The 18,344-nt window shown below is 49.0% G+C and overlaps 8 protein-coding genes and 1 non-coding gene across 9 annotated transcripts; 6 read left to right on the plus strand and 3 right to left on the minus strand.

Annotated features, from left to right (window-relative positions):
• Positions 1-42: 42 nt before the first annotated feature.
• Positions 43-5,184, minus strand: V8C40DRAFT_234290 (uncharacterized protein). Its single transcript, XM_083213583.1, has 6 exons — positions 2,278-5,184; positions 1,988-2,221; positions 1,877-1,936; positions 1,762-1,809; positions 1,548-1,703; positions 43-1,489 (listed from the first exon to the last, which is right to left on the minus strand). Exons 1-6 carry the CDS (start codon positions 4,736-4,738, stop codon positions 423-425), a joined length of 4,026 nt encoding a protein of 1,341 aa, XP_083078417.1. The 5' UTR covers positions 4,739-5,184; the 3' UTR covers positions 43-422.
• Positions 5,185-5,204: 20 nt separating this feature from the next.
• V8C40DRAFT_234295 (uncharacterized protein) lies at positions 5,205-7,850 on the plus strand. Its single transcript, XM_083213584.1, has 5 exons — positions 5,205-6,042; positions 6,107-6,302; positions 6,362-6,499; positions 6,557-6,691; positions 6,747-7,850. Exons 1-5 carry the CDS (start codon positions 5,521-5,523, stop codon positions 7,688-7,690), a joined length of 1,935 nt encoding a protein of 644 aa, XP_083078418.1. The 5' UTR covers positions 5,205-5,520; the 3' UTR covers positions 7,691-7,850.
• Positions 7,851-8,110: 260 nt separating this feature from the next.
• V8C40DRAFT_234297 (uncharacterized protein) lies at positions 8,111-8,688 on the plus strand. Its single transcript, XM_083213585.1, has one exon. The coding sequence runs from the start codon at positions 8,394-8,396 to the stop codon at positions 8,652-8,654; it is 261 nt and encodes an 86-aa protein (XP_083078419.1). The 5' UTR covers positions 8,111-8,393; the 3' UTR covers positions 8,655-8,688.
• Positions 8,217-8,313, plus strand: V8C40DRAFT_t34. Its single transcript has one exon. It is a non-coding gene; the product is annotated as a tRNA-Ile (tRNA).
• Positions 8,689-9,093: 405 nt separating the features above from the next.
• V8C40DRAFT_234300 (general substrate transporter) lies at positions 9,094-11,578 on the plus strand. The gene is made up of 3 exons (XM_083213586.1): positions 9,094-9,390; positions 9,467-10,634; positions 10,689-11,578. Exons 1-3 carry the CDS (start codon positions 9,317-9,319, stop codon positions 10,926-10,928), a joined length of 1,482 nt encoding a protein of 493 aa, XP_083078420.1. The 5' UTR covers positions 9,094-9,316; the 3' UTR covers positions 10,929-11,578.
• Positions 11,579-11,765: 187 nt separating this feature from the next.
• On the plus strand, positions 11,766-13,177 carry V8C40DRAFT_234303 (small nuclear ribonucleoprotein-associated protein). The gene is made up of 3 exons (XM_083213587.1): positions 11,766-11,985; positions 12,062-12,070; positions 12,133-13,177. The coding sequence occupies exons 1-3, from the start codon at positions 11,959-11,961 to the stop codon at positions 12,796-12,798; spliced, it is 702 nt and encodes a 233-aa protein (XP_083078421.1). The 5' UTR covers positions 11,766-11,958; the 3' UTR covers positions 12,799-13,177.
• Positions 13,081-14,459, minus strand: V8C40DRAFT_234306 (mitochondrial 54S ribosomal protein uL4m). The gene is made up of 3 exons (XM_083213588.1): positions 14,383-14,459; positions 14,203-14,320; positions 13,081-14,130 (listed from the first exon to the last, which is right to left on the minus strand). Exons 1-3 carry the CDS (start codon positions 14,446-14,448, stop codon positions 13,355-13,357), a joined length of 960 nt encoding a protein of 319 aa, XP_083078422.1. The 5' UTR covers positions 14,449-14,459; the 3' UTR covers positions 13,081-13,354.
• Positions 14,460-14,648: 189 nt separating this feature from the next.
• V8C40DRAFT_234308 (mitochondrial 54S ribosomal protein mL38) lies at positions 14,649-16,341 on the plus strand. Its single transcript, XM_083213589.1, has 2 exons — positions 14,649-15,237; positions 15,297-16,341. Exons 1-2 carry the CDS (start codon positions 14,703-14,705, stop codon positions 16,109-16,111), a joined length of 1,350 nt encoding a protein of 449 aa, XP_083078423.1. The 5' UTR covers positions 14,649-14,702; the 3' UTR covers positions 16,112-16,341.
• V8C40DRAFT_234309 (bZIP transcription factor) lies at positions 16,335-18,265 on the minus strand. Its single transcript, XM_083213590.1, has 2 exons — positions 17,131-18,265; positions 16,335-17,054 (listed from the first exon to the last, which is right to left on the minus strand). Exons 1-2 carry the CDS (start codon positions 18,022-18,024, stop codon positions 16,923-16,925), a joined length of 1,026 nt encoding a protein of 341 aa, XP_083078424.1. The 5' UTR covers positions 18,025-18,265; the 3' UTR covers positions 16,335-16,922.
• Between the last annotated feature and the right edge of the window lie 79 nt (positions 18,266-18,344).

Below are 18,344 nucleotides of genomic sequence, written 5' to 3' on the forward strand. Positions count from 1 at the left end.
TATCCATCAATGGTCTTTTCTCTTGGCTATAGAGAATACACTGCCTACTAGAACCATCAGAACAAAGTATATGGCGTTATTATTTTATTTTGATCATTACATCGCTATACAAGCATTGTGATCCTCTAGTCTACGAATATAGTTTTGAATCGAGGGCACGGGGGAAACAGCATGTCCGTTTATTATTTCGAATGAAGGCCATCAATGCTGATCCAGGTATAGTTAAAATTCTGTAATACATTTGTTTCTCTCAATCTCGACATTGACCTATCCGTGTGCATATTAATAAAGAGTCTCAATGGGAATTGTCTGTGCTCGATCGTCGCGCAGTTCTCTGCCCATATTCATATATTTTACTCAAACCTGGCCGCAAACCATCTTCGCACGGACCCTTGGTTGTCCAATAAAGCTTTTCTAGCTTATTATTGGGTAGATGATGCTGTATACATGCTCTGGATGCCTTGGCCAAGTTGTTGTGCAATTGATTGTTGCTGCGGCTGCTGCACTGCTGGTGGCGATAGCGACAAAGGCGGTTGCTGTGCTATGGACCGTGGAATCTGCATGGGGTCCTGCACTAACGTAGGGCTCTGGAACGGAGCATTGCTTGTATTGTCGACTCTATTATTCCATTGCTGTTGGTTGATGGGAACGTTTGGCATCTGCATCTGCATTTGCATCTGATTCGAGTTGGGGTAGACAGGCTGCGGGGAAATAATATTCTGGTGCTGGTATTGTTGCTGTGGCAGGCCAAATTGCTGAAACAGTTGCTGCTGTTGCTGTTGCTGCTGCAAATCTTGATGCTGTTGGAAATTTTGAGAGTACTGAGGCTGTTGTTGTAGGATGTATTGATGTGGCTGTGGAGATGAATTCTGTGCAAACGTCTGTTGTAGTGGCAGTTGCGCTTGTATTGAATTGAGAAAGGCCTTCTTCATGTCTTGTCCTCTATTGTTTGCCCCAGAAGTGTCTACAATATTGTTGTTCTCATCGATCCAGACAGCTCGCAGTCGACCTTCTTTGGCCCGCTGTGCTGCTCCAATACCATATAGCTTGTTCATGTAATCGGCAAATTCGAGATATGCGTTCTGTACAATTTCGAAATGTCTTTCGTTGAGATTAACGAGAGCATCGGGCTTCAGAATAGCCTCATGACTATTGCCCTGAGCTTCATACTCGGCCAAGGCCAGTGCTGTCTGGCAAGCGTTGCGAATCTGCCGGCCATTCCAACGAGCTTCCTTATGCTGGAGGAAATGAGTAGCAGCGAATCCGCGAATCTTTGTGTTCTCAATGTTGATAAGTCGGTTTTTCTTCGCGAACCGGTCTTCAATCATGGCTAGGTTGTTGTCGAAGACTTCGAGAGTTTTGCCAGCATCCAACTCTGGGTAGTATAAGCTGATGTGAATACGAGATGTAAAGGCTTCGTCGAAGTCTCCAACACGATTCGTGGTCAAAAAGAGAATTCCGGCATAATACTCCATAACACGTAGGAAAACTAGAACGAACAATTAGTAAGTGTAACGCAGACAAATGATTGTGTACTTTTGACGCACCTGCTACAAGTCCATTCCGCACAAAGTCCTCTTTGGTCCTTGCAGCCAAAAATACATCTGCCTCATCGAGGAGCAGGATACAATCCCATCGATTTGCCAGTGCGAAATTGGTTTCTAGAGCTTTTTCGACTTCTGCTGCAGTTGTGCCGAGATCACCTAGTAACATAAGCACGTTAGCCATCGATCAAGCGCGACCGTGCAAAGCTCAACATACCGCACGTAATTTGAAACAGCGGTTTCTTGAAGAGTTCTGCTATTCCCTCTATTTCGATACACATCGTGTCAGAAAGACGAAATTTAGGTGAATGAGATGGAGTGGAATCACGAACCAGCAGTCGAAGTTTTACCCACTCCAGGCGCGCCATGGAGAAGCAAAATAAGTCCCTTCCCTGTGAAAGTTTCAGTTTGTTATCTATCATATGAACGCGCTTGAAGAATACCTTTGCCTTTGACAATGTCAAACTGCTGTTGTTGTCCGCTTGATGACTTTTTGTCTCGGAAATGCTGGGCAACTAGTGACACAATCATGGACCTGTGCTCTTTTTCGATAACAAGACGATCGAAAGCGGTTTTGGGCTTCTTATTGTCAGTACTATTGCGTGCTCTCTCATCAGCCAACACGGCTGACGCCTCTGGCGCATGTATGGCCGTCATGTACGTGAGATCCAATTTGGCTAAAGGCTTTATATCAGCAAACAACGACAAGAATTGGATAAATTTGACTGCTTACCCCATTTTCGGTTACGTAGAACAAAGCCAAACACACGATACGACATGATAACTAATTCCTCGTCTGTAACGTAAGGACCGTTTTCAGAACCAGCCGCCCTCAACTCTTTCAAGGACCGTGGGAATACGGCAATAGAAGGCTGCTCGTTTAAAGCTGTTATCCTAGGTAAAAGACTATTGAGATATTCTGTTTTCTGCTGGTCGTCTATATGCGTATCGTCGTATACAATATCGCCTTCGCAGCAGCGTCCGCGACAACGAGCGTCGGCTGTATCGTCATCGTCGTCTGCCGGAGGGTTTCCAATGAGGGGCTGCAAGATTGGCTTCCACTGCTTCTGTATTTCATCTTCCACGGAAAAGGCTGTTTCAAAGTCGATGACGACCTGCCCTTCAACATCATCGCGTACTTCTAGCGTCGGTCCAGCGTAGTACATATGCTTGACGGCGGCAACTTCGAGAAACATGGCTCCCCGTCGTATCAGCATTCGTCTGTGCTTCTGAAACTGCGATAGGCCTTCATCTTCTGACCACAGCGAATCATCGAGGTCGGATGGTTTAACAGGGTGAAAGCGAAGAGGATAAACTTCGAGTAAAGTAATATCCTTCTCACCATCGAATCTTTTGAAGTCAAAGATTTTGGTGACTGGACCAATATTCTTTCCGTCGAAATCGATGTAGATACAGGTGATGCTGAAGGGTGACGCTTTGCGCTTGTCGTCCGTAATGTTGTTATACCACCTCTCCCAAGGTGCTGCAACTCTGTGTTTTGCGCTGGTGACGCCGATGACTCTGTATACCTGCTTACCATCGCTTCCGATAACTTCCATTCCAGGTCGGAAAAGTAACCAGAGATCTGAAAAGAATACTTTGCGGCATTCAGGCTCTCCGAGATGAAGAACTCGCGAGGAAACATCTGAATCTATGAAGTCAATAAGGCAACTTATATGCTCCAGTGCAGCTGGTGACTTTGTAAAGTTGTCAAGCTTTCCATCTTCGTCTTCTTCATCTTCTGCCTTCTTTTCTTCTGTCTTTCCTTCTTCATTCTTTTCTTTTTCTGTCTTCTCTTCTTCTGGCTTCTCTTCCTCTGCGCTTTTTCCTTCTGCTCCTTCCTTCTCCACTTTCTCTTCTTTTGCTGTCACGTCTTCTTTCACATCATGGTCCGTCTTGTCTTCAGTGTGTTCCACCGGCTTTACAGCCGTAGGTTCTTCGGCAAGTGGTTTTTCGACCTTAGAATCCTCTACAGCCGGCGTCAGACTTGAGTCACCCTCGGTATCCCGTATCTCGGAGACACTTGGTTTATTCTTCTCTTCGTTTAGCTTCTGCGATAGCTCAGCATACCAGTCTAGCAGCGCAGGCTTGCAGAAGAAAAGGGCTTTGAAAGGCCTAACGAAGACTATCGAACGATAGTTCGATAGAGTCAATACCTCATTCGCGTTTGACGAGAGAATTTTAGCGAGAATATGACGAAGGATTGTCGAGTGGATTCGTATTCTCTCAGGAAGAGCTCCTTGGCGATTTTCATTCGTTTCGTGCGTCTTGCCATCCAAGACAAGTTCCGTCTTACGCTTTCGACCTTTACCAAAGCCATACCATCGCCGGTAATCTCTGGCATCATCATCGACAATAGGGTCGCCTATGAGAATATCAATGGCACATGACTCCTCCTCGGTCATTGATTCCATGGCTTTGAAAGCCGCCCAGCTCACCCGAGTGAGCTTGGGCTCTGCAAAGACCCGCTCTGTGTCTTTGTCGGGTTCAGCTTTCTCGGCATCTTCAAGTTTGTCGTCTAGCGGAACTTTATGTTTCTTTCGTTTTTGGGACTCTTCTGCTAGGTAGAGGCGGTCCATGTCCCATTCAAAGTTCTTACGGAGCCGTTCACGGCGGTAGCCATAATCGATATCGCGGTCGTACTCCTCATAGGCATCAGCTTTGGCATCAGCATCCACAACATCTTTTAAATCCACGCAGGTATGAGATGAATTAAAAGGATCTGGCCGTTGGTAAACTTCATCGTTGCTTAGTTCCCAGCGGCGCTCAGATCTTCCGCTCCTGAAATAGTCGTTGAATGACCATAGATTCCATCCTCCAGGCCCTCCATTTACCTCCCACTCCTTTCGGTGTTTATAAAGGCACTCTTGCATTCGTTTGTACTGTTCTCTTTCAGTTTCTCTTTCTGATGGCAGATTTTCTTGTTCAAGATTTGTCGATGAAGCGGCTTTGGCCTGCTGTTCGAGTTCGAGAATCTTCTTCTTTAGAGTGTCGATGTCGTCGACGAATCTGGCAACTCCTTGCGCAGCAAGCTTGTTATCATCCCCAACTACATTGTCAGTTTCACCAAGGCCAGCCTTCCCACTGTGAGTTTCATCATCTTGACTTGAGGCCAACAGAGTCGAAGTCATAGTTGAGGTAGCGTCGACCGTCTTTGACTCATCGGCCTCCGAGAGGGGGCCGTTTGAAGTCATTTGCGATGCTTATTAGACTGCACGCCACAACGAGGTCATACAACGCAGCGATGGTTTGTGTATTGCTTCACTAAGTCGACATTTGCGAATGGTTCATAGACGAGTGAGCAGGATTGAATGTCAAAGAGTCAATACGTTTTGAACTAAAGATGAGTTTCTGGGGACAACCACCAAAAGAGCCTCAAGGAAGAGGCGCTTAAACATTCTAAAATTAGGCGAATCAAATCCTACACACCACGTTCGCAGACATTTGGGGGCGAAACGTCTGGATAAGCGGCTAGATTGCTATGCGTGATCCCACAGCAGTTCTAATGGATTGCTTAGCCACACAAATTCCCACAATATCCGTCTTGGAAAACCACACCATGCAGCACGGAAAACGTCTCAAAACTACAGGTAGCTGCTGAGGAATGGCTGTCAGATGAGGGGTAATTGAAAGAATGGATTCGGATTGACGGAGTACAGGAGCAAGGTTGCGAAAACTAGTGCTATAATTGAGACAACTATGCCGCTGCCTAGGACTATGTTGATCATTTGGGCATCCTTGCAGATTACGAGGCCAATAGCACGATAGTTAGATATTACATACAGGATTAGCGTCATAACCCGGCCTCGACGGTAACTGGCAACTGGCAACTGGATTCATATCGTCACACACCAAACGAATGAGCGCAACTGGTAATAGTAATAGTTGCCGATAACAATTCGATTCGAAAAGTGGAACAACTCTCTCAAAACTATTCACCAAGAGAACCTTCAAGTTACTCTTAAAGGCCAGCAATATGGCAGATCCAGACGCTGCTGGGTCAAGTCTTGGCCATCGACCTGCGAGTGTCACCTTTATCGACAATCGACTTCCAGAGCACCATCAATTATTTGCAGATCCTTCTGTACACTATGATCCAGCTGTTGAGAAGTATGTGCCGAGTGTGGCAAAAGTGGACGAGGGTGTGGCCTGGATCCCAAGACCAGTATTAACAAACATCAACGCGATGAAGTTCTGGGAGGATATACTCCCAAAGGCCATGGCCGAGCTAAAAACAACAATAGAGCCTGACGGCCGATCTAAAACAGCATACAGTATCCGCGATAAAACCAGCTGGGATGCAATTTATAGCAGCCTCGAAGCAGCAAAGTTCAAATATGAAAACAAAGAAGGTACAGCAAATAAAATACGCGACGTGCGACGAAAGGCTGCGAGTAAGATTGCCCCTCTGGAGGGTGTGGTCAAGATAGCCTCAAAAGTTGTCCCTGAGGGCACTGCAGCGACGCCCGTGCTAGGTTCTTTGCAAGTGCTTCTGGATGTAAGATGATTGCACTGAAGAGTTACAGACATAAGTTGGCCATACTGATGAGAGTGTGAACCAGGCTGTAAAGATTGCTGCACGCCTACGCGAAAAAGTCCTTGAGAGTTTTGATGACAACGTTTCCATATTTTCAGATGTCGAGCTATTTCTGGGAACCTTTCCAGACGATGAGAATATTGTAAACGCATCCGTGGATTTGACCGTCGCCACTCTTAAAGGGATCGAATTAGCCATTGGTTTCTTCATTAGCAACTCTCGTAAGGCCAAATTGACCGACTTGGAGTTGTAAATAAACTAATACCTGTTGGTTGAGCAGTCATGAGAGGAACCAAGGCGCTTCTTACCAACAATGAGTACGAGAAACGCTTGTTGGAAAGCCTTGATATGATCAAGACAAAAAGCAGAAGTCTCATGGAGGAGGCTTTAAAGTCACATATATACGAATCTCACATCTGTATGTATACCGACTCGAAATACGAAAACTTCAACGAACTAATACTCTCTACCAAAGATTCTCAAGAGACACAAAAGCTTTCCAGGAACGTTCAGACTATGAGTGAAAGGGTTGATAAGCAGCTGCAGAATTTGGGAGACGGATTCAACTCAATGAATCTACTATTGACAGAACATGTCAAAGAAAAAGACAGTAGGCCACGACCTTGAAGTGCCAAGTATAGTCTAGATGCTAATCTTTTGCATAGAAATGCTTGAGGCTGCTCGCCGGGAGCTTGAAGAAACACAGCGCGAGAACCACTTTCTCAGAGCCGAAAATAGCACGCTGCGTGCCTATTCACCATTACAAGGCGTATCGCCATACCTACCACCACAGATGCAGATATTGGCAACACAATGGTACATCAGTCAAGACAACCTACGGCAACTGCTGAATACGCTTGATGTCGATCTCGGGGATCTTGTTTATGTTGCAGACAAGAAAGAGCAATTCCCTCCCAAACAACGACTCTTAGCTGAGCAAATTGTAAATACGCAGCTGTTCCGCAACTGGGTGGTGTCGCCGACTTCTTCCAAGCTTTTGGTTCACTGGGACTCCCGGCTACCAAAAGTAATCGAGGGTGTCTCACCACTATCCGTCTTCTGTATGACTATGACACAAGCACTAAGAGCTAAAGAGCGATTTGTGTCGATGATGTGGTTCTGCGGACGGCATGTCGATGCAGGGGAGTCTGGAGGCTGTGTTGGTGGGCGTGCCATGATTGCAAGCCTGATTGACCAGCTACTAAGGCAGCATACATTCGACGCTCATTTACTGTCTTCGTCAGCCATTAACCTCGTCGGATTGCAAGAAGGCAATTTCGATACATTAATAGAGGTTCTATGCTACTTAGTGCGGCAGCTTCCTCCGACTGTGTCAGTTTTCTTCATCATTGACAACGCTGCCCTATTCGAACGAGACGAGTTTGAGTCAGAAGCGCTGCAAGTCTTTTCCATTTTAATTCGTCTTTCTCTGGACACGAGTATGCCTGCTTCAGTCAAAGCACTGCTTACTAGTACACCGGGCACAACAATAATACGGAGTGCGTTTGAGAGTGAAGATTTGATCCTGAATGTAGAGGGACTACCGCAAATGGTTTGGGCAGCTAGTGACGAGCGGATGGTGAGGGAGCTTGAGGGAGAGCTCATTTAATTTCCTTGAGTACAACGATTCGTCGATGAATAACTTATAGTAATAAAAACTAGACATTGTTCATACCATGTGCGCCATACATTCATTACAAGTCGTCCTTAGAGGAAAGCAATGGCCGGAAACATGCCCTGTGATCAAACTACTTGTACTTGAGAAAGGAATGCAGACAAACGAATTCAGTTTAAGATACAACATGAATACTTGATTCGAAAAAGGAAACAATGGAATTGATACACCAATGATGATATTTTTCGCACTTCTGGTAAAATTTGGATGGCATTATCTCATTAAAGGGTAGGCTATAATGGCAGTACGATTGTGTGGTGGAACGCTAGTCCCGTCAAGCAAATTTTTTTCGCCACCAGTTTTATATAAAAGAGCCATATTTCCAGCTACTTTCCCTCACATTCAACACTAGAATCTAAATTATTTCGACGACAAGCCTCGCAGCGCGGGAGAAAACTTTTCAAAATTTCCCTCTCTAGCTTGACTTTATAAACTTTTGTTGGCCCGGTTAATCTCCGAAGCCCCCGTGGTGGAGTGGTTACCACTTAACTCTTATAGATCCGGAATGGTTTCTTGGAGATATGTTAAGGTCGCCAGTTCGATCCTGGCCGGGGGCACCAATTTTTTTGCCTTTTTGCTATATTTCTCAGAGATTCAGTATATGACAATGGAGTGAGTCACTAGATTTAACGCAATCATGTTTCCTAGCCCGAAGATCGTGAAAGGTTTGCTGTTTTTTTTGGAGTGGTATTGCACGTATATTAAGCGAGGTACGTGCGTAGACGCCGGACGTGGGATGCTTTTCACGCCCATTACAAATGTACGAGCGTACAATCTATTCGGTATCTCAAAAACCGAACAGAAGAGACAATCTGTATGCTGTATTGTCATTTTTTCTGATAATATTTTGCATTATGCAACCCAATGTTGGTATTGTGTCATCGTGAATCCATTGTGATTCAGCATGTAGAGTTGTAAATATTTCGTACAGGATGCATTCACGATCAGCTTTAAGACCCCAAAATTTTAGGCATATTTCCGCTAAAGTCTACATATACTTTATGTTCTCCGAATGAGCCGGCATATCTCAGGTATTTGCGGGGCCGATTAAACAAGTTCGGTGAACTGCTGGCACGACATCTGTCGATTTTCCGGAACACGAGCAATCATGTGCACTTGCTGCTAAAAGCCAATAGATTAAAAATTCAGGCAAGCCGCGTGATGACAATAAATGGGTACGATACGGCCTAAAGCTTTATCAGAGCGATTCTCAACGATGGTCGTGTTCGGTGTAAGTGAAGCCGATTACCCCAAATAGCAGCTCCGCATTAAACTCCGGGTTTAAGATGGGAATTTGTCTTGGCCCCGGAGTTGAGAGCCCCCCAGTCTCCAGATACGATGGCTAGTGGCGGCATCGTTTTGATCCACTCCATAATCACTCGCATCGGTATGACTCTTTTGATAGAAACATCAGGTGCTAGTTGACTGTTTAGTGCAATGGAGTCCACCGGGGGATTCTTCCTTTATTAGAAGATCACGACCAACTTGTGTCCAGAGAATTTCAAGGACATCCATAACGTTCGTTGCAACCCTACAAGCTGAGAAGCACGTAACGGCAAGATGAAGTGGTCAAAGGCACCGCCTTTCTACGTATGGGCCTGTTTGATGGCATCTAGTGTCCCCATACTCTTTGGGTGCGTGATGGAAGAGTTCAGCATTTGAGTATTCGAATCAACATGTCACTAACGAGTTTTTCTTCCAATGATGTAGTTTGGATACGGGTAACATTGGTCCTGTGACGACGATGCCTGCCTTCCGCAAGACCTTTGGTGACTTTTCACCTACCATCCACGGAGTGATTGTTTCGTCGGTGCTCATCTCCGGTGCTTTCACGGCGCTCGTCGCCGGAGTTCTTGCTCACAGGTTCGGCCAGGTCCGCATCTTCTCAATAGGGGCTTTCGTCTTTGGTGTTGGAGCAGCTGTTCAGTCTTCTGCTTCCAGCCTCGCTGCTTTCATCGTTGGACGTCTAATCCAGGGTATAGGCGAGGGCCTGTTTGTGAGCAATGTATGGGTACAGGTTTCCGAAATGTCTCCAACCAAAGTCCGGGGTACAATGACAGCGCTGCCGCAGTTCACCATTGTTATTGGTGTGGTTTCCGGTTTCTTCATCTGCTACGGCACTTCTCGTCTTGGCTCAACGACGTCACTCAGCTGGCGTATCCCGTTGGCCATCACATCGGCTCTCGGTTTCTTGTTGTCGGGAACATACTGGTTCGTACCAGCCTCCCCACGCTGGTTATTAGCCAAGGGTCGAATTGACGAAGCGCGTGATGTCCTCGTTCGACTGGGCTTTGACGATGTCGAGCGTGAAAAACTGCTGGAAGAATCCAATAACCAGGATCAAGCTAACAACCCTGCTGATGAGACACTGTGGCAAGGCCTCAAGCAGACCTTTGTGGGATTCAAGGAGGCTTTTTCAGCACCATTCCGTGCCCGTACTGTCTTTGGATGCTTCATTATGGGCATGCAACAACTTGCAGGAATTGACGGCATCTTTTACTATGCACCGATTCTATTCGAAAAGGCCGGGCTGAGCGGTGAACAGGCGTCCTTTCTGGCTTCTGGAGTTTCTGCATTGGCAATCCTGGCAGTCACCATCCCAGCCACATTTCTGGCCGACAAATGGGGGCGAAGGACTTCAAGTCTGTTAGGAGGCATCTTGATCACAACTCTTATGCTCGTGATGGGATCTCTGTATGCGGCTGACAAGGTCCATGCTGATAGAGGAGCTGGCAAGTGGGTGGTTATCGTGTCGATTTACTTGTTTGCCATTGTGTTCAACGGAACCTGGGCCATTGGCTTCCGAACCTTTTTGATGGAAAGCCTTCCGAGAAAGACGAGGAGCAGTGCATCTAGCCTTGCTCAGAGCGCCAACTGGGTATGTACCGAATATTTCGGATGATTTCGAAGCACACAAGGCTAATTGATGCAGTTTTCAAACTATCTCGTGGCCCTCATCACGCCGGTGCTCATTGCAAAGTCGACATATGGAGCCTATTATCTGTTTGCCTTTTCTTCCCTCTTCACCACCATCATTGTGGCACTGCGCATGGTCGAGACGCGAGGCCATAGCTTGGAAGAGATTGAGCAACGATATGTCCAGAGCCGGGGCATCTCGACTGGTATGTCGATGCCAATGGTGAGGATAAGGCGCGTCCAAGCCGCTCAATAGGCCGCATATTGATGGAGCATCATCCGTTCAGCTCTTTAGTAGTTTGGCAGACAAGTGTGATTTCAGCCCAAATAAATTTTACCGAGAACGATATTAACTGATCTTTTGTGAATGGCTATACTCTGTAATTAGCAAGCAAATTGTCATTTCATTAACGGTCTATGTAAGGCAATCTGATGTAGTAATGCGACCACTGAAAGCAATCAGTCGCTTGAGAAGATACATATCACCATTAGAAAGTTCATTCCACGTGGAAGCAATAAGGACTCTATTTGGCCGGGATCATAATCTAACATGGACTAAATTTCTATAAGAGGAGTTGTGATGCTCATAAGTCTCGTTTACAAGGGCAGCTGTTTCGTTTTCTCCTCCAGGGCTCCTTTAACAGTCAGGCAGCAACTTAAGCACTAATCAGATGCTAGCAAAAGCTACTACAGAAATATTTTGAGTTCCATGTCAGGATTGTGGGAGATGGCTGTCTTGCAAGGGCATGGCAGGGGGTTTGGAACCATTCACAGCATTTTTAACCTCTCCCCAGGGCCTTTTGAGAGCCTCCCATCCCACGCCTAGCCTTTTTAGTACCCGATTATGGACAAATCTAGGATCGCAATGCACTGATATAATGGCGACTGAGAGAGGATAGAATTAGCTGATATTTCTCTTTCTTTTTCTTTCGTTCTGTATCGTCAGGTTCATCGCATCTCAAGCAAACTCCAGGCTGATATTAGTGACAGAAGTCATCATGTGATTAAGCACGTGCAGAGTATCCTATACCTCTGCTTGCACCAACACCTCAGGCAAAATGGCGGTACTAAGGAACTGACACGCCAGGCTCCACTCCCAATTGCAGTCCAAAATCATTGAAGCTGCTTTTTTCCGAAGCATCTCAACACCATCAATCGCAGACTCTCGAGCTTCCCACGAGGCAGAGCAGCGACGACGAGGCTGAGGTACAGCGGCTTTGTCAAACACACACAAACAATTTTTGAACAAACCAAAAGAGCTACACTCGTAGCCTCTCATCGTCAAGATGGCGTCCAACAAGCTCGGCAAGATGGTGAGTCGCTTTGCCTCCCCGCCGTCTCTTGGAAGCGTTGACGTTGACATGGTTAGACTGACGAGACGTGATTTAGGCCGGTTACGTACGAATACGCCCTCGATCCCCCGTGACGTTTGGCGTGATGGACACTGACGAATCTCCCAGATCAACTACCGGATGCGCGTGACCCTGCAGGACTCGCGACAGCTCGTTGGCCAGATGCTCGCCTACGACCGACATATGAACCTCGTTCTGGCCGACACGGAGGAATTCCGCCGCATCAAGCGCAAGAACAAGACAGCTGCTCCCGGAGGCGCACCGGTGGGCCAGACCATCGTGCAAGAGGAGAAGAGGACACTTGGCTTGGTGATTGTTCGTGGAGCACACATTATTTCCCTGACCGTCGAGTCACCTCCTCCTGCCGATCCTAGCGCTCGATTGGGCAAGGCCACCACCGGTGGCATTGCTTCGACTCTTCAGGCTGGCCCTGGCGTTGCTCGACCTGCTGGCCGTGGTGCTGCGGCCCCGATTTCTCTCGCTGGTCCGGCTGCTGGTGTTGGTGGAGGTGCCCCCCCTCCTGGATTCCCATCTTTCCCTGGAGCCCCCGGTGCTCCTGGAGCTCCTGGCTTCGGAGGACGAGGCGGCCGTAAGTTGTTATCTCCAACCGTTTCGAGAGCCATTGGTACTAATTCTTGGACTGTAGCCCCTCCTGGATTCCCTGGCCAGTTCCCTCCCCCCGCGGGTTTCCCCGGTGCTCCAGGCTTCCCTGGCGCGCCTGGCTTCCCTCCTGGCGGCCCTCCTCCTGGCTTCCAGCCCCCTCCTCGACGATAAAGAAGCTGTATGAAAGCTCTAATTTCTGCGATACCCACGCGCGCAATCTAGTCCAAATATGACGTCCCGGGGGAAAAGGAGACGGATATGTGTGACTTTTAGAAAATGGGAGAATTGGAATACTTCGCTAGGAACCGCTGTTAAATGATCAAGGGTGGCGTTTGGTGATGCTGAAAATGACACTTGGCTTGTAATCTAGCATCAACCGGGTACATTAAGCTATGAATCGGAATTCTTTTTTTCATACACGTCAATTATCAGAGAAGCACGTAATAACAATATGCCAATTCAATGCCGTGAGATTCGCTGATAATCGAACACTATGTTTGGGAACTCGTTTGAATGTAGACCGATATGAGAAATGATATATCTCTGTCCGCAAGAACATGCCGTTGTAGGGCATAAAAGTTATGATTGAAGGCTTCCATGACAATCTTTATACTCATACAAGGGTTCCTTTTTTTATTCATTGAGATTCATGATATCGAATCCATGACTAATATACATTTCATTTGGTTACATATTTCTTCTCTTCCTCTAACAATCCTTTTTACTCTCACAAGACCTTTTCTCCCAGCGCAGGGCCTCCCTTGGGAATCCCGTTGACGAAAATCCGGCTTACCAAGTCGCTCTGGTGCTGCTCAATCATCTCTCGCAGCACACTCCTCTCCATAACTACCTTGCCCGTCTCGAGCAAATCCTTGATATCAACATCATCCAAATCAAGAGCCCGTCCATCCCAAGGCACCTGCTCCATGGCTTCGTACAGCCTGTCTCTTCGGTCACCCGTGACGAACAGCGTGCGGCCATCCTCACGACCTAGGCCCAGCGTGCTCAAAACGCCAGACATGTACTTCTTCAGATACGCCTCCCTCAGACCGTCCTTGAGGTACTTGTCCGCCACCAGGTCGAAATCATGAGGCATCGACAGCTCCATGCCGTCCTCGCAAACAATCAACTCGCCCCGTCTATACCGATAACTCAGCGCCGTGCGCCACGCCTTGTCGTAGACCTTGCGGTTCAATCTGGTTCCAAAGTCGCGAGGATGAGGACCAAACGACTTGCCACCGCCTCGCAGTAGGGGGCTCTGCCTGGTTCCCTGACGGGCTCTTCCGGTTCCCTTTTGCGGGCGCATCTTGCGGTGCGAGCCGTGGACGTCGTGGCGGGTCTTGGAGGATGCGGTGCCCTGCCTGGTGTTGTCGCCCTCGTAGACGACGGCGAGGTGGAGGAGATCGCGGCGGAGGGGGAGGTAGAGGTGCTGGACGGACCATTGCTCGAGGGATTGCGGCTCGAGAGAAGGGAAGCTGTGGATGGTGACGGGGACGGTTGAGACTGTTGGTGGTTGGAGGGGTTAGTCGAGGGCTCTCTTCGAATCTTTGGGGGGGTCTCGTGATGGTCGCTCACTTGGGTTCCATGACTGGATGATGGACTGTGCAGAGGCTGCCGACTTTGTAATCTCCTTTACCGGTGATTCGGTAGCCATTGACCGTGTAAACTGTCTGCTGAACGCTGTCGTCGCCGGCTATTTCGCAAAAGGTCAGCCTCTCTCGTCACATCAAAGACTTTTTGACTCGCTCAACATACCTTGGACGCAGATATCCTCAGCGCGGCCATGGCCTCGCCGAGGCACCCAATTCCCTTTCCAGCCATTTTCGACAGCGATTTTATGCAATGGCTGGCTGTCGCTCTCCTTCTAATCGTACGTTCAGAGTGACGAAAAAAGATGGGTTCGATTTCGGTGGTGCAAAGAAGCCCAAAATGCGCAGCGGCGTTTTCCGCCTCCGGCCGCCGAAAATTTCAGCGGGGCTAGTTTTGCAACTCCAAAGCCATTTTGCACCACCACCAATTGAAACAACTTCTCTTTTGATATCACGAGATCCCGTCCAATTGCCACAGCACCAACAATGTCGCGGTGCCAGGCTGTTGCGAGGCCATTGGCACGGCAGCTGCGCCAGCAATGCGCAATCCGACCCTTCACGACAGGAGCTGCCCGCGCCGCCGCCGAAGTGCAGCAACAGCAGCAAACCTCATCATCTGTTCCTCCTCCAGCCCAGCCCAGCGCCCTCGATCTCGACCCCAACAGCGTGCTGCCGGAATTCGAGGCCGACCTGATCAAGGCGGGCAAGATGCCCGTCGGCTCGCGGAGGCGGAGAGTCGCCATGCGCACCACGGCAAACGTTCCCTTTGAGCAGCTGCCGTACCAGGCGTTCCAGGAGGCGAGGGCCATTCTTGCGGCGGACCGACAGGAGAAGGTGGCCAAGATTCAGGAGGAATTAGCCAAGATTTCGGCATTGGAGAGCAAGGACGCTTCGCTGGTTAAGGGAGGACAGTCAATGAAGGATACGAAGCTGGCGAGTTTGAGGCGCTATGTCGAGCAGCTCAAGATTCAGGCGGATATCAACGATCCTCTGGTCAAGAAGCGCTTCGAGGACGGCCTAGGTAAAGAGAAATGATCCAATTCTACCGTTGGAATGATATACTCATTGTATACTCTCTAGGAGACATGAACAAGCCCATCTACAGGCACTACGCCGAGCGCAAGTGGCGCTCCTACGACTACCGCCTCATCACCCAGCGCATCAAACAATTCAACATCGTCCCCGACGTCCTCCCAAAACTCGACCCCGTCGCCGACGTCCAGCTCTACTTCCGCCACTCCAAGATCGCCCCCGGCGCCGTCGTCGACTCCCTCGTCAGCGAACACCCGCCCCGCCTTCGCGTGCAGGTCTTCGATGCTGGAAGCCGGCTCGTCTCCCTCGTTGTTCTCGACGCAGACGTCCCCGACGCGGACAACGACTCCTTCTCCAAGAGATGCCACTTTCTAGCGGCAAACATCCCGCTCAGCCCGGACAGCACGAGCTTGCCCCTCAGCAGGATCACCGCCGACGACCAGCTCGCCGTGCCCTGGCTCGCGCCCGTCTCGCAAAAGGGCGCACCGTACCACCGTTTGGGCGTCTACCTGCTGGAACAAAAGCCCGGCGCCAAAGTCGACGTCGCCCAGCTCAAGCAGCTGTACGCCGCACGAGACGGCTTCTCGCTCAAGTCCTTCCGCGACAAGTTCAGCCTCACCCCCGTAGGCTTCAACATGTTCCGCTCCGTCTGGGACGAAAACACCGCGGCCGTCATGGCCCGCCACGGCATCCCCGGCGCGGACGTCGAGTTCCGGCCTGCTCGCGTGCACAGCCTGAAGCCGCCGGTCAAGCCCCGCGGCTGGGAGGCCAAGAGGCAGGGTCCCGCGTACAGACACCTGTGGAAGTACACGAAGCGCATCAAGGGCCTGTCCAACGGCCGCGGATGGACCAAGAGGAGGTAGAAAGGGGAAGGAAAAGGCAAGGAACAAAAAATAGAAAGCTCATGATATTATTGTACGATATTCTTATGATGTGTATAAAAACAAAATGGAGTGTTACGTTTGGTACCAGCATATTGGCCCGTGAAAAGGAACCACATACCATGTACTACTACCTCCTACCCACAAGGCAAAATATTACGTTTGGAATAATGAATCACAGAAGAGGAACCAATTACTAAAAGAGTTAAGGATGAAAAAAGTCCGCGTTTGATATATTCGTCGGCACTATGATTAAAGTAAAGTAAAAATATGTACTGTACTTACAAAAAACTGGGCAGTTCGGGATATTTTCCACCACAAAATACACATCAATCCTCGAGAACGCTTCATTGCCCCAGCTCCCTTTTTTGTATGTCCCCTCCTCCTCCATTGCAAAAACAGTTGCAAGTTTTCAGTCCCCCAAAGTGTTTCCTTTTTTCCCCGTTCCCTCTTTTGGCAAAAAGGGATAAAAGCTGAATGCCAAGATACTCAGGGGGCTCGTAGCATCGTAGACCGGGTATTAATTAGAGAGCCCGTTCATTAATTACTCTCCCAGGTATATGCTTGTTTGTGTCAATGCCATGCGTTATGGCTGCGATTGTTCGCCACGCTTCTCATCAAGTGAGTTGGTATTGGAGCGACGAAATGGCGACGAGCTATAGTTGCTCAGTGTGAATCGTCATGTACCCTCTCCGTTTCCTCCAAAAGGATAATCTATGCATGGCTGCCCTCAGCCTTTTAATTCCCTCATTGATCTTTTTCTGATCCTTTTCTGGTATTTTGCCAATTAATTTCAGACAGCTTCACCAGTCAGTAGCTCGTCGGGCATGTAGTCAAGGTTGATGCCCTCATGCTTGTGCATTGGCGATTCCAGCTGGGAGCGTTGCGATTCTGTTGGCGAGGGCAAAGTGCATGACCCAGAAGCTGCATTGATTCGTTTAGTCATTATTTCCAGACATGTAATGCCAGCTGCACCGGATTCTTCACCAGGCAAACTCACCATTGGCGGCAGCTGATGGACGCCTCTCGCCCGGAGGGTCCATGCACCTCTCGACATATCGGAGAGCTTCCTTTTCGATCCAGAAATTAATATTAGGATCATTGCACGCCGCATGTGCCATGAGCTGGTTCTTTATGCGTGTCACTTCGTCGAGGAGTGCAAAGTATTCGACACGCAGGCTGTTGTGGCGGAGCTCCATGCCCGACTTGGTCTCCTCCAGCTCCAACACCCATTCCTTCTTTTTCTGGCGGCATTTGGACGCAGCGATGCGGTTGCGCTCCAGATTCTTGCTGCGCTGAGCTGCATCCTCCTTCTTTGCAGCAGCTCCTCTTCTGGCCAGCTTTCGTTTTTGCGACGGAGGCGGCGGCGGCGGCTGCTCTTGTTGGAGCTCCTGCTTTATTGTTGTTGCCTGGGCCGAAGAAGCCGTCTTCTGTCGCTTGGAGCGAGGTTGAGCTTCCGAGGTGGGCGCATCGACATTTTGAGCGGCGGCTTTTCTCGTCCTTGTCATCATGGTGGCGGTGGCTGTTGATGTTGATGCTGTGCTTGGAGCTGTCTTAGTCGGCTTGCTGCTGCTGCTCTTATTGTTGTGATTGCTGCTGCTTTTGGCGGCGGAGCTGGCAACAATCTCATGAGGGGCAATTGTCGAGTCGAGGCTGCCAATGCTGCTTCGGTGGTCCCCAAAATACTCAATAGAGCTTCCGGGCGACAGCAATGGCACGGACGGGGGCGTTGTAAAGTGCGAGTCTGGCGTGGTGGTTGCGTATGGCGAGAGCGACAAGCCGGGATCGACAAGCGAATCGATGCCTTCTGGCTGGAAATCAAAGGGAAACCCGGAGCCTGGAACGTTGTCGTGGATGCCCAGGCCGTAATCTACAAAAGAAGGACTGTCGTTCATTTCCGCCTCTTGTTTGGAAAAGGCCGAGAGTGGTAGACGAGGTGAATAACACGGGCGAGCAAATCGTCAATCAACTAAGGATTTGCTGCTCAGTTTTGTTCAACCGCCAAATGTAAATGTCCCGCGACAGACACAGACAGACAGGGCTTTGACAGCTCGGTGAGGGGATCGCTGTTGGAGCTCTCCAAGGCCGTTGCGGGGCCGTTGCACGGAATCTGGGATCCAGGGGGGGGGGGGGGGGTGTTCCGGGCCGGGGAGGGGAAGGTGTGCATTTCGTTCATATAAATCGAAGGGCAACCAAAGAGAGTGGAGGTTGGACA

Source organism: Trichoderma camerunense (assembly GCF_050948025.1).
Source record: "Trichoderma camerunense strain CBS 138272 chromosome Unknown V8C40scaffold_2, whole genome shotgun sequence".
Taxonomy (NCBI): Eukaryota; Fungi; Ascomycota; class Sordariomycetes; order Hypocreales; family Hypocreaceae; genus Trichoderma; species Trichoderma camerunense.

What these genes read in the sequence shown, in the direction of transcription:
- V8C40DRAFT_234290 (XM_083213583.1), bottom strand. Translation starts at nt 4,738, where the DNA reads ATGACTTCAAACGGCCCCCTCTCGGAGGCCGATGAGTCAAAGACGGTC. An exon ending in GGGTAAAACTTCGACTGCTG is followed by an intron (nt 1,810 to 1,876) that starts GTTCGTGATTCC and finishes GTATCGAAATAG; the next exon opens with AGGGAATAGCAGAACTCTTC. An exon ending in GCTGTTTCAAATTACGTGCG is followed by an intron (nt 1,704 to 1,761) that starts GTATGTTGAGCT and finishes TTATGTTACTAG; the next exon opens with GTGATCTCGGCACAACTGCA.
- V8C40DRAFT_234295 (XM_083213584.1), top strand. Translation starts at nt 5,521, where the DNA reads ATGGCAGATCCAGACGCTGCTGGGTCAAGTCTTGGCCATCGACCTGCG. An exon ending in TTTCTTCATTAGCAACTCTC is followed by an intron (nt 6,303 to 6,361) that starts GTAAGGCCAAAT and finishes TTGGTTGAGCAG; the next exon opens with TCATGAGAGGAACCAAGGCG. An exon ending in ACATGTCAAAGAAAAAGACA is followed by an intron (nt 6,692 to 6,746) that starts GTAGGCCACGAC and finishes TCTTTTGCATAG; the next exon opens with AAATGCTTGAGGCTGCTCGC.
- V8C40DRAFT_234297 (XM_083213585.1), top strand. Translation starts at nt 8,394, where the DNA reads ATGTTTCCTAGCCCGAAGATCGTGAAAGGTTTGCTGTTTTTTTTGGAG.
- V8C40DRAFT_234300 (XM_083213586.1), top strand. Translation starts at nt 9,317, where the DNA reads ATGAAGTGGTCAAAGGCACCGCCTTTCTACGTATGGGCCTGTTTGATG. An exon ending in AGTGTCCCCATACTCTTTGG is followed by an intron (nt 9,391 to 9,466) that starts GTGCGTGATGGA and finishes CCAATGATGTAG; the next exon opens with TTTGGATACGGGTAACATTG. An exon ending in TTGCTCAGAGCGCCAACTGG is followed by an intron (nt 10,635 to 10,688) that starts GTATGTACCGAA and finishes TAATTGATGCAG; the next exon opens with TTTTCAAACTATCTCGTGGC.
- V8C40DRAFT_234303 (XM_083213587.1), top strand. Translation starts at nt 11,959, where the DNA reads ATGGCGTCCAACAAGCTCGGCAAGATG.
- V8C40DRAFT_234306 (XM_083213588.1), bottom strand. Translation starts at nt 14,448, where the DNA reads ATGGCTGGAAAGGGAATTGGGTGCCTCGGCGAGGCCATGGCCGCGCTG. An exon ending in TGAGGATATCTGCGTCCAAG is followed by an intron (nt 14,321 to 14,382) that starts GTATGTTGAGCG and finishes TTTGCGAAATAG; the next exon opens with CCGGCGACGACAGCGTTCAG. An exon ending in CATCCAGTCATGGAACCCAA is followed by an intron (nt 14,131 to 14,202) that starts GTGAGCGACCAT and finishes AACCACCAACAG; the next exon opens with TCTCAACCGTCCCCGTCACC.
- V8C40DRAFT_234308 (XM_083213589.1), top strand. Translation starts at nt 14,703, where the DNA reads ATGTCGCGGTGCCAGGCTGTTGCGAGGCCATTGGCACGGCAGCTGCGC. An exon ending in GCGCTTCGAGGACGGCCTAG is followed by an intron (nt 15,238 to 15,296) that starts GTAAAGAGAAAT and finishes TATACTCTCTAG; the next exon opens with GAGACATGAACAAGCCCATC.
- V8C40DRAFT_234309 (XM_083213590.1), bottom strand. Translation starts at nt 18,024, where the DNA reads ATGAACGACAGTCCTTCTTTTGTAGATTACGGCCTGGGCATCCACGAC. An exon ending in GTCCATCAGCTGCCGCCAAT is followed by an intron (nt 17,055 to 17,130) that starts GGTGAGTTTGCC and finishes CGAATCAATGCA; the next exon opens with GCTTCTGGGTCATGCACTTT.